At 32.2% G+C, this 13,381-nt stretch overlaps 1 protein-coding gene across 11 annotated transcripts in view; it reads right to left on the bottom strand.

Moving 5' to 3' along the window:
• Window positions 1-13,381, bottom strand: part of CFAP54 (cilia and flagella associated protein 54) — a 233,219-nt gene that overhangs the window by 122,774 nt on the left and 97,064 nt on the right. For all 11 annotated transcript variants that reach the window (XM_036237287.1, XM_036237282.1, XM_036237283.1 and 8 more), the window contains 7 exons: window positions 10,570-10,684; window positions 10,113-10,210; window positions 5,843-6,073; window positions 3,372-3,514; window positions 1,557-1,747; window positions 631-858; window positions 53-276 (listed from right to left, as the gene is read on the bottom strand). In XM_036237287.1, the coding sequence (XP_036093180.1) occupies window positions 53-276; window positions 631-858; window positions 1,557-1,747; window positions 3,372-3,514; window positions 5,843-6,073; window positions 10,113-10,210; window positions 10,570-10,684 (1,230 nt within the window). The remainder of the gene's footprint in view (window positions 1-52; window positions 277-630; window positions 859-1,556; window positions 1,748-3,371; window positions 3,515-5,842; window positions 6,074-10,112; window positions 10,211-10,569; window positions 10,685-13,381) is intronic.

Here is a 13,381-nt window from a genome sequence, read left to right as displayed (position 1 = left end):
TTTTTTTTCCATGAGCTCTGTCACTTTTAATTACCCTTACAGTAGTACTTACTGCGAAACTGCATTGAACTGAATGGCAAGTGATACTAGTGTTTCCCATTTTTCAACTTGATATAAAAGTTCCAGTGATTTTAATACAAAGTCATGGATCCATTTCAGATCAACCATATTTACATCATCCAAAGGGTGCTCAAATGTAAGGCTAGAACCACCATTATCATTTTTAATATTTCCATAGCAACTTGGAACACTGAACTCTCCTTTTTCTTCAATAATCTGCAAGTGGCACATTAAAAAATTTTGTATAGCTTCAGATTTTACTACACATTTTTTTCTGAAAACTGAATGTGTATGTGTATATATATTTATTAAATGTGGAATAAAGTTATTCTAAATTTATATTTATTTAATGTGGAATAAAGTTATTTATAAATTTATTCTAAATTTACTTATAATTTTTATTATTTATAACTATGTACAGGGAACCTAATAACAATGAGAAGCAAATGAAATATAAATGAACCAAATAATAACTCAAGAAAAATATTAATTTCTACTTATCCCAAGCTGCATGGTATGAAAATATTTGTTAACTGAATACGATAAAAATAATTACCCAAACACCCTTACCTTAATAGAATTGGTATTTTGTAGTTCTAGTAACATGTCAATAAGAAATTCTGCTCCCAAATAGAATGGTAAAACAGAGATACAGAGGAAACCATCCTGACTAATAGGAAATATTTTATACAGATCCACTGTTTGTTTAAGAAGTATTTGCAGTTCCTGAGTAAAGTTCCAAAGGGCCCGACAGTAGTTCTGAAGCAGAGTCCAAAAGCCGCCACGATAAGCAAGAACCTAAGACAAATACAACATTCAAAAAACCCCAAAGTTCCAAAAGTTACAGATCTCTGAATGACTTCATCTTTCTGTAAATACATGTCGATAATAAAAATAACTAATACTATTTGTTATGTGCCACTTATATGTGCTAGATACTGTGGTAAGGCCCTTATATGCATCATCTTAGTTCATTCTAACAAAAAATCCTATAAAGTATGCACTAGTATTCTATTCAATTTACAGATAAGGAAACGGAGCAGTGGAGCTAACTTGTTTCCTGTGGTCTAGAAAGCTCTTCCCTGTGCTAGAGGGAAGAAAGAGGTCTATGCCCAGGAGGGGGCAAAACTCCAGAGAGAAACCCCTAGTGTCACCAGAGAAGCCCATGTCCCAAGTGTCACAAGAATGCAGCAGCAGAGTGTCTGAATATCCATGAAGACTGTGTAGACAGGGACAAAGGCCATGTCTGTTCTCGGTGGAGGGATGACTAATGACTGAAAAAGCTCACTTTTCTCCCTGACTTGACAATGCATAAGACCTCAGTACTGTGGCAGACAAACCTCAAAAATGACAACACGAAATCCAGCAAATTTAGTCTCAAAATTTAAACCAAAATTACAGATGGTAAGCAAATAAATACAATGTATCTTACATGCCTACATTTATGGGCTGAGATTTATGTCTAGTACATTAGCAAAGAAGAAGGACTGCCTTACCATTGCTCTCCTGCAATACAAAAAGATCTTCATAAAATGATCCAATAAACTCAAATTTGCTGTTCGATCCTTTTCTTTGGCACTAAGACCTGATCCTGAACGAAAGTCTGAGTCATGAACTGGTTGTGTCTTGGAAACATTTTTTTCGTCAATCATTTGGGAATTAACAAATGTTATGAATTCTTCAGCATCTACAATACAAAAATAAAGTATAACACATTATTGAAAACAGAGTTCAGAGTTAAGTTCCAGAAAACTCAGTAGGCGATAAGCATCACATGAGTAATTCAGATAACAATTGCTATATAAGTTTGGAGAAAGGACAGGATCATCATGAACACAATGAAATAGAAAAAGTTTCTAGAGAGGAAAGTTCTTAGATTAGGTCTTAAAGGGTGAGCACAATTGAGCTATGCAGGAAAACTATGAAGAACATTCCAGGCAAAGGTGCTGGCCAAAGGAACAAAGAAGCAAGAATGTCATGTTTTTTGACAGAAAGTGACAGGATCACACCCTTCCCTAACTTCCCCCCAAACAGGCCATTCCCAGGACACATATATCAGGTAAGTAGCATCTCCCAGAGTTAGGTACGCAGTAACCTGGCCACTCTTCTCCTACTCGTGGGATATAAAGACACAGAGGATTTCTTCTGCCATGAACCTCCTTTTAGAGCCCTGCAGTAAATAATAAGTCTCAATAGCAAGATATTCTCTTGTTGATTTCATGGAAGGTCTTAGATAGGGAGCTAATTTAAAAAAAAAAAAAAACTCGAAAAATTATATATTATAATCTGAATACAAAACTCAGACTCTTTTTATGTCTAGGAAATTTACTTTTACATACTTCAATATATATAGTATGGCATGTGAGTACCAGTTATATATTATAATCTGAATATGAAACTCAGACTCTTTTCATGTCTAGGAAATTTACTTTTATATACTTCAATATATATAGTATGGCATGTGAGTACCAGTTAAATTTAACCTATACTCTAGAAGAAATTAGAGAGTATGTCAAGTACCTCAAATATGAATCAATACTCCTGGGGTGGTTTACCAGCATATGAAGTATCCTGATCAGCCATAAGTTACATGGCACTTAAAATACCATTATTAAAAAATCTACATAAGAAGGTTTGTGATAGTATAAAGATATTAGAAATAAACTTTTATTTGTGAAATGAGTGGTCTTCAAGATAGGTAATTACTTAGGTATAGTGTCATCAGTGCAGATCGAGAACCCTGTTCACCTGCATCTCTCCCCTCCCAGAGTCCCCCATTACCTCATCAGATGACAACATCAGTTGGCCCTGCCATCAATATATTATTGCCTTCATCTAGGAATAACTTTTCATGGAAGGTGCTAGTTGGAGATCTTAAGGCAAGTGTAGACTGCCCTGACTACAAAATTGGTACTATACAACAGCGATGTGACTGTTTTCATGCCTGCTTGGATCAGTATGCTTGGCGGAATTTGTTCAGAAACCTACTTCCTCTAAAACATAACACCTAATAGCAAGTCTTCACCCTGACCACAGGAGGCCAAGAATATTTCTAAAAGAACATTATATTTGCTAAACAACCAAATCATTTCAGGTCAGAACACAATATGGATAGTTCCAAATATATGATACTATTATAAAAATAGAAATTTTAAAAAGTAGAATAAACAAGAATCTTCTATGAAATATCACAACTCAGTTAAATTTCTGGGTCATTAGAACCTGGTATATGTACTTGTGCGTCCATGTGTCAATAGTGTATAAAATTCTAGATATGATTTAATAGTATATAAAATATTTATTTATTTTACCTGATGGTAAGTTGGCCTTTCTTTTTTTAGTTGTATGAAGGAAATCAAGCATCACTTTATAGTTTTCTATAGTCATTTTTCCTGTTGGTAATACTGTTCCTGAATTATATAGTGAGAACATATTAGGATCACATGATCGGAAACTGCAAGGAGGAAAAAATATCATTAAAAAAAACAATACAAGCAAAATTGAATTAAATCTGTCAAATACAATCTACTTTAATTTTTTAAGTGTTTGTGAATTAGAGCTCCTAAATTTTGGATCATACCATCTTCACGCATGTAACCAAAGCCAAACAATTTCCCATTAAATTTTAAAATTATGCAATCCAACTTTACTCTTAGGAATTTTAATATTAGTATCTATTTTGCTGAAAGGACCCTTGAAAATGAAAATGGAAGAACTAAACTCACTCTAAGACCTCTGAAACAATAATTTATGTCAACCTAAAATTACCTGATTTATAATTCAATGACGATGGCTACAATATACACCATAATCAGCATTTATTTCTTTTTTAAAATAAGGTCCAAGTGATAAACAATCTTCCACCAAAAATAGATGCACACAGCATGCCTACATACATACATACATATGTACGTACATACATACATACCAAAGTATATATTAATGGTTTTAATAAAACTAAAACTGAATTTAGCACCAAGTTACCCTGATGCAAACTTGATCACTGTGTAATTATTGTGCTGCCAAGTAATCATCCATGAGTGGTTATGTACGATTAGAAGTTCAGAGAAGATTTCTCAGTGTTCAGAGGACAGTAAGGAAGCCCATCTGATATGAACCATTTTCCCTCTCATGGCCTCATGAGTGGATCACTTCGTCAAAGTCTTCCCTGTTGGTCAGGCAATCTAACTGCTCCTTCTTTTTTATTTTTAGAAAAGCAAATGAAGCCTACACATTATTTTTTTCCTACGTCACATCACATTTTTTAAAATGTATTTTTCAATTACAGTTGACATACAATTTACATTAGTTTCAGATGTACTACAGTGATTAGACATTAATATATCTTATGAAGTAATTACCCTTGTAAGTCTTGTATTCATCTGATACCATACATAGTTATTACAATATTATTTACTCTATTCCCTATGCTACAGTTTACATACCCCTATTTTTATAACTGGAAATGTGTACTTATTCCCTTTCACCTTTTCTCACTGCTTCTTACGTGCAAATCTGGTCTAGCCCACAGAAAGAGACCTATCTGGAGACATTTTTGTGAAGGTTCAGTCTGGTAATGATTTTAACTGAAATTCTGGAAAAACAGAAACTGGGACCAAGTTCATTGTTGACTTCAACCTGAATATTTTATCACTGAATTACTGAAATAAATACCCTCTTAAATCATATCCCTATCACCAGTCTTTCCTTCCTCCAATCCATTTGGTATATTGCGGTCAGAGAAATTTCTCACCATAGCCCTGCTCAAAAACCATTCACAGTCTCCCACTGTACATAAATTAAAGTTCAGATTTAGTAGATGGTAAAGACTCTCCCTGATCTGGTACTGACCTACTTTTCCAATTATTGCACACTCCTCTCTTTCTTATACCCTAGATTCTGGTTAGACCATTTGGCGTCCTCATCTGTGTTTCCTACCTTCGCTCTTACGTTCTTCCACCTACCTAGAATGCCTATTTCCCTACTGCACGTTTCTAAATATTGCCTATCTATCAAGACCCAAGCCAAGTGGCCTCTCCCCATGAAACCTGTCCTGTTAGTCCCAAGCAGAGTAAAGCCACCTTCCTAGGAACGAAGACTTTATGAGTACTTCGCCTTCTATTGGTATCTCCAATTATTTGTGAAGATCTGTGATCTACCTACCAGACTCTACATGCATGTCCTATTCATCTTTGTATACCCATTGCACCTATCTCAGCACTTTGTATCTAATAGGTACTCAAGAAGTATTTTTTGAATGAAAGAGTCTATATCAACTTTTTAATGGCTCCATAGTAGTCCATTTATCTATTTACCTTCTATTTTTTATGTCCCATAACACTTCAGCCACACTTAATAGAGCTCCAAAATGTCTTCTGAATTAATAATAGAAAGCTTACATTTTATGAGAAAATATGATCTGTGTTTATAGAAGCTTAAAATATGTGTTTATATTGATTTGCCTAATGTCTACTCATACCAACAGTTATTGTACAATTAATATTAACTTCCTCTTGAAATTATACTTCCTCCTTTCACTGAAAGCTTTATGGAGGAAAACAGTAAAGATATATGCAACTCAGTACTTCGTATGTGCTTACGTTCATCACTCGTTTGGGAAAAATTTTAAGATAAGAAATAAAGAAATATATCAATGGCCAGAAGAGACAAAAGCACTTTGTAAACCTCTTTAAGTTATTATCAGCATTGGGTCCCTGAAGATACAAACACAATCCATGTTCATGAGACTTTAAAAGCATTTTTCATCGATAATATACTATACCTGACCATAGTATGTGAAATGCCAAACTTCATCTTCATACGTTCCCTTAGCTTTATTAAAAGCAGGTTGAAGTGAGCATTTGCCAGATACAGGTTCATCTGAGCTTTCCAGGGCATCTCTTCAAGGCATATTTGATGAAACCTCTTCTTTTTAACATAACTGAATATTAGAGGATTCAAGTTATCCACCAGAAATCGATGTGCTATTTTTCTAACATCAGCTCTCTTATTTCTGCCAAGGGAGAAAGAAGTTTTGAAATTACACAAACTTTCAGATATCTAAAGAGGAATGATTCCAGTTTGTACATAATCTATGAAGAAGTCAGTTGACTGACCTTATGCGAATATTTCCGGTTTATTTATCATTTACTTAGTCCTTAAGATGTGAAATAGGGCAATAAAAAAGGCACAAGAATAAACACGAGAGACAAAGTCACTACGTACTACCTCCAATTCCCTCTGATGTCCGTGTCCTAAACTCAATCCAGAGCTTTTTTCCCATAACCAAAGGCCACTGAGATTATACAACTAAATTATAATATAATTACTCACATTCATCAATTAACATCAATATCGAACAAGAAAATCATTTCTCCGGATGATTTCTTAAGGAAAAAAAACAACAGAGCAAAAATTTTTCTAACATTAGTGAAACTGTAGAAGGAAATTAAACATCAGTGATAGATGAAATAACTTCATAAATCCATACTCAGCATCCTCTGAAAAAAACTAATATTTCAAAATTCAGCTAATGGTTCAGATTTTAAGCATATGTTCATTTTGTTTAAAATTATTCCTATCACAATCTCAGGAAGTCCAACTATTTTTATCATTACATAGTTGTTTATATGGCATGACTTCATTTCTTCACAATACTTTTATCAATTTTTTTGACTGTTGACAATGTTGCTGTCCCATTGGTCAGTGCCATTTCACCTGATGTTCAGTATTGTTAGCCATTGGAAAAATACAAATTAAAGCCACAAAATAGCTCTAATATATTTTATTGACCAAAATTTAAAAAAAAAAGAAAAAGAAAAACAATGATAAAGCTAAATGCTGGCAAGCATGAGGGAAAATTGGATTACTCATATGCTGCTGGTGGGAATGAAAAAGGTGCAGCATTCTGGAAGAGAGTATGGAATTTCTTACAAAATTAAATAAACACTTACCATACAACCTAGTAATTGCACTCATGGGATTTTATCCCAGATAAATAAAGACTTACTTACATACAAAAATCTGTACATGAATATTCATATCATCATTATTCCTAACAGTCAAAACTGGAAACAATCCAAATGTCTTCAGTGGGTGAATTGTCAAACAAATTGTGGTATGTGAATACCATAGAATACTACTAAACAATAATAAGTAAACTAGTTATTCGTACTATGTGATTGGATCTCAAAGGAATTATGCTGAGTGGAAAGAAAAAGCCAATCTCAGAAAGTTACATATTGTATGATTCCATTTTTATAACATTCTTGAAGTGACAAAATTATAGAGATGGAGAACAAATTAGTGGTTGGGAGGGGAATTGCAAGGGAGGAGGCTATACCTGTAAAAAGGTAGCATGGGGTTAGTGGGTATATCTTCATGATAGAACTGTCCTGTATCTTGACCATGGAAATGGTCATACAAACCTAGAAATGTGATAAAGTCTCATAAAATTGCTGTAGTCTGAATAAGGTCAAGGAATTGTATCATAGTCAATTTCCTGGTTGTGTTACTATACTGTGGTTATATAGTTAACATTAGGAGAAACAATTGAAGGGTTTATAGAATCTCTCTGCATTACTTCTTTTAACTGCATATGAATGTGCAATTATCTGAAAATAAAAAGTTTTTATAATTGCATGTTACAATAAGGATGTCTACAATGGCAAACTCTATTAAGATTAAACTTCAGGTTCTAACCTGTAGATGAGACAAGAAAAGGTAGTAAGAGGTTTGAACATTAGAAAGGAATGAGCAAAAAAACTTTCATTATCTCTTCAAAGTATGACCATCCATATGGAAACATGTATCAATGAATAGATTATTAAGTTTTACAGAGATCAAGTTGTTTATAAATCAATTACGTTCCTATAAAAAAGAATAGAAGCATTCAAAATGTAATTTTAAAATACTATTTACACTAGTACAAAAAAGCACTTCTTTGATGCAGCTAACAATAGATGTATAATACCTCTGGAGAATATCATAAAAATTTATTGAAGGGCATTACGTAAGACCTAAATATGTGGTCTATCTACTAATATAAAGACTCAATATTGTAAAAAAATAAAGTCCTTTCCGAACCAATCTATAAACTCAGTTCTATCTCTATTAAAATCACAAGTCTTTTGTGTTACTCAATAAGCTAGTCCAAACTATTTTGTGGAAGAATATCCAAGACTTAAGACAAATGAAGGAAAGGAACACACAGGACAGCCTTGTTCTATCAAACAAGACTCAATAAACTCAACTGAAAGCTAGAGTAAGTATGATGGTGTGATATTGACTCAGGAATGGATAAGTATACTAATGGGACAGAAAAGAGATCCTGAAACTACATATATGCAAACTTGCTAAATGACAAAAGTGACAGTGATCACAGAAGACTACTCAATAAATGGAGCTAGCCAATTGGGTACCTTTAATGAAACTAAGAAAGAGGGGGAGGACTCTTCCTCTCACCATTCACAAAAAAGAAATTCCAGTTGGAGGAAATTCCTAAATATTAAAATCAAAATTTTAAATTCACTGAGAAAATACATTTTCTACCTCAGGTTAGAGAAGAATTTCAAAAGCAATGAAGGAAAATATTGTTAAATTTGACTCCATTCACAATTACAACTTTTGATTTAAAAAAAAAACCTTTAAATATAAATATATGAGTCACAAACAGAGAGAAATATTAGTATCCAATCTTTTAAAAATAAATGAGAAAAAAAAGTTTTTAAATGTGCAAGGATCTAAACAAGCAGCTCTAACAGGAAAACCCTGAGGTGTAATAAAAATATGCAAAGATGTCTGACTTCATCAGTAATCAAAGAAATAAAAATTAAAATGAGATAAAATTTCACAACTCAATGTTCCACAAAAATTTGAAAATTGGATAATAATATCAAGTGTTGGAGATGTTGAATAATAGAAAATCGATACACCACTTATAAAAATTTAGGAGTAACTTAGCAATATCCAGTAATAGATACAAAAAATAAATATGTTCATATCTTGGGAACTGCACTCCTATGTTTTTATACCAGAAACTCTAACGTGTGCATATGAAGATATGTACAACATTGTCTTCTGTAGTACTATTTACAATAGTGAAAAACTGAAAATTTAAATGTCCATTTACAGGAGACTGAATATTCATACAATGGAATACTTTATAGAAGTAAAATGAATAACTAGATTTACATACATATCAATATGAAAAAAATCTCACAAACCTAATATTGAGGAAAAAGAACAAATTGGCAAAGCAGATTGTAAAAATTATATACATTACTTAGGAGTATACACATATATAATTGATGTATAAAGTCACTCATAAGCATGATAAATTACTTCTGGGATTAAGGGAGATAGAAATGCATTCCATGACGATGTATGGGAATTTCAACTGTGTTTGAAATGCATTATATGGTAAGATACATATTAGGTATATGTTCATTTGTTATATTTTCTATAACCATCTAAAATATCTCATAATTTCAATTTTAAAAAGTAAAGGAATGATCAGATAGCAGAAAACAAAAAGAGAGAATGGTTATTTTAATATCTATATGTTGCAAATTAAGATCAAAATCACTAAACAGGTAAAGAAAGACATTACATAATGAAGGCAAGATATATAAAGAATGTATAAGAATCACAAACACACACTTATAAAAATAGATGCTAAGCACTTTACCATGATAAGTTTCACGGTTTAAGTTTTATAAACAAGAACATTACCTACCAACAACTAAAAATAATTTATCAATTTTGTCTCCTGACTACACTATCTAAACTACTGCTACCACCATCTCCACCTCTGGCCAAGTACTCAATAACTATCATCCTGTTCATTTATTTTATAAAATTTATGAAAATTTTAAATTGTTTTATGTGTATGTTTACTTGTTTACTGTGCTTCTTTCATTGATATGTAAGCTCCTTGAGGACAGTGATCTTATCTGTCTAGTTAATCAGTGTATACCTTCAGTTCCCAAATAATCTCCAAAATGTAATAACCTTCAGGTAAGTGTTTACTTAATTAATTAAAAAATCAATACCTTTCATGGTCCGTCATTTCAGAAATACTTGGATTTTTGGCAAAAAAATCTCTTAGAGTTTCCCTTTTTCTACTTCTTTTTCTTTGTACTTCTGTTGTCTTAATACAAGAGAAAACAAAAATATTACAAACTAAGATTAAATTCTGAACACAATACTACAATTTACTCATACTTGGATGCTTATCTCTTCACATTAAAATACAGTTGTTTCTTTATAAACCCCAGTTAAAATTATCAAAAGTAACAAAAGTACCCCTGTAGGCAAAAAAAAAAAAGAATTATTGTAAATATATCCATACACTAACTTAAGAATTATGTATTATATAATCATGAAATTACACTTGTGGTATTTCCATCTGTTTCATATTATAATGAATTATAATGCAGTCAATCATCTCTAGATTTATTAATCTCTTCACATCATTAACTTAAAATTCAAAACTCATATGAAACTTACTCTTCCAATCTCCATCATTACAGCTTTGAACTTCTTCACAGGTTTAGCTGCCTTTTTATAGAAAATACTGTCCCTATATTTCATCTTTTTAATTTCAAGTAGGGAATCATTTCTCCTAATACAAAAAGATAAAGTCAGTTAAAAGATTCTGCAAGAATTTGCAAAACTACCTCAAAGTAATAAATCTTTAATGAATGTTGTCACTGAAATTATGCAAGAATATCCAAAATTGTTTCTGTCCCACACATAAATATTCCTGTAATATTCCTGATTATGAAGAAATAGCTGGCCTCTATTCTATGTAAATCTCATTGCTTCTTGGCCTTTTGGCTAAGATCAAGTGTATTCTATGTAAATCTCTATGCAAATCACACCATTAGATTTCATTAGAGCTGACATGTGATGTAGTGAAAACATAATTGGATCAAAAATAAAAGAACATGAACAGTTCTCTATAAAACTGAAAAGATAACTATATAAAAGTGACCCCTAGACAAGCTACCTTGTTTCCAACAGATCTCAGTCTCCTTGGTTCCATCATGGGCAAGCTTCCAGTCACTATCACTTTCTAGATACCAACAAAAGCTGAGCATGTTGAATGACTACTTAATTTTCTCCCTTCCCCCAATCACCTGTAGGGATTCCTAACCTTGTTTTTTTAATCTTTCAAGGATGCTGAGATAATCTTGCCCATTCTTCAAATATTAGAAAGTCTCTCATTCCTCCTCTATTGATACATATCTATTTTCCCTGCAATTTACATATTTTATAAAATGTATATTTCTTTCGGTAAATACATGCTAGGTATAGCAAGACCCTTTTATAACATGATAAAAATGATTCAAATTTGATTTGAATAAAATGTAGGGTCACATCAACACAATGCTAATGAAATGACTGGTGTGAGTCTAGACAGCTTGTTCCAGGAATTGGGGTTCCAAATTCATCTTGGTCCCACTGGCAATTGGCCTCTTGCTTCAATTTTAATGATGATGATTCTGGATCTTGTGGTTGGTTGCTCAGCTGCAGCAAGTCCAAGAATCTCCCAGTTAGTTGGCATCTATTTTGGCAAATGTTTTGTCTGCCTGAACTAGGAATTTGAGACCAGTGACCACCAGGGATTTGGCAATCCATCCTCTGAAACTTACATCATGAGACTGGTTGCCTGTGATTTTCCAACCAGCTGGTTCTCTTCTCCACCTCCTCCCTATCCTATTCCTCCAGAATACTTGATCTGGTTGCTGTATTCCAGGAAGAGGTGGTAAAGACTGGAGGTCACGGATGTACATGTGAGCTACCATCTTTCAATCCTCTCAGCATTCTACCTCATGCTCAGACTCAAGAAATTAAACTCACTCCTGGACCTCTCCACAGAATGCTTCCTCTTAGCTCTGACTGCTTTTTTATTTTCTTTAGGATGTGTTACAAAAAAATACTATTTTTAAACTTTTATGTAGTCAAAATTATTGATCTTTCATTTCATCGCTTATTTCTGGTTTTGATTCCTTATATTAGTGCTTGTTTCTGATTTGAAAAATTGAGTCCCAAGAGCTGTCTGCTTCTTATTTTACAAACAAAACTCTGTTATACTTTATGCAATAATACAAATCTCTCTTTCCTCTTTTTAATTTTTCAAACATTTTCATTAATCTAGCCTATTCCATGTAAACTAATCTAATCAGAATTGCATTAAACCTATAAATTAATTCGAAGATAACAGAAATCCTTACAAGATTCTATTTCTGTCTGTCCATCGAGCAATATACTATTGTCTCTCCATTTATTCAAGTTATTTTTTATATGTCTTAGTAAGAAAGTTTGGTCTTTTTTATATTAACCTAAGTCCCCACACAATTTCTAATAAATTTAATCTTGTTCTTTATAGAAATGATACAATTTTTCTATTATACTTTCTAGTTCATATAGGAAAGCTACTGATTTTGAAAATTTGCATCTAGTCATCTTATGGAATTCTATTATTCTGATAGTTTTTAGTAAATTGGCTTACATTAAAATAATTATTTGCAAATATTGATCATATTATCTTTGATTTCAGAGTACTTTATTACATAATTCATTTGACAAACATTTTTGAGACCCTATTATGTCATAATCACATAAATTCTAATCCTAATTTTCTATTTCTTTAATGGACTGGCAAGAACTTTCAAAACAATGTTAAATGATAGAAGAAATAATAGGTTACTTGTTATTTTTATTTTTTAAAGTCTCTTTAAAAAATAGATTTTTTTTTAATCTAATAATTTTACATGCCAGTAATTTATTTTGTTATAAATTTTTAGTTTTATTGTACTGTAAAAGAATGCCATCTTTGTAAATTTTAGTCTGAGTGATCTACTGAGCTTTATTTGTCAGCTTAAATATTATTTTTTTTTAACTTAATAAGTGCTTTAAAGGGTGTTAGGCTCAACTGACTATATATGCTAACTTAATTTTATTAATTATATTATGTACATATTCTGCGTCCTTTTTATTTGTCTTTTCTTAAAGTATCGTTGTTTATGTTGTCTTTTCTTAAAGTATTACCTATGTCTTTTCAGCAATTATTTCCATATACTTTGACTTTTTGTTATTAGAACATGAAAGGACATGAAATATCTTTGTTGTGGTTTATAAGCATTATTAGTAGAATTATTCACTTTGAATGTGAAAAGGTGGCATTCAAAACAAGTAATAAGATTCTAGTAAAGATGGAAGAGCAACCGAACACTGTGCTCACTTCCTCCCATAACCACATTAAAATTACAACTAAACTACAGACAACCATCATTGAGAACTGCCTTAGTCTAGC

The sequence above is a fragment of the Rousettus aegyptiacus genome, unplaced genomic scaffold (assembly GCF_014176215.1).
Source record: "Rousettus aegyptiacus isolate mRouAeg1 unplaced genomic scaffold, mRouAeg1.p scaffold_m13_p_2, whole genome shotgun sequence".
NCBI classification, from domain to species: Eukaryota; Metazoa; Chordata; class Mammalia; order Chiroptera; family Pteropodidae; genus Rousettus; species Rousettus aegyptiacus.
The sequence above is the reverse complement of the archived record's forward strand: the minus strand, read 5'-3'. Positions and strand labels throughout refer to the sequence as shown.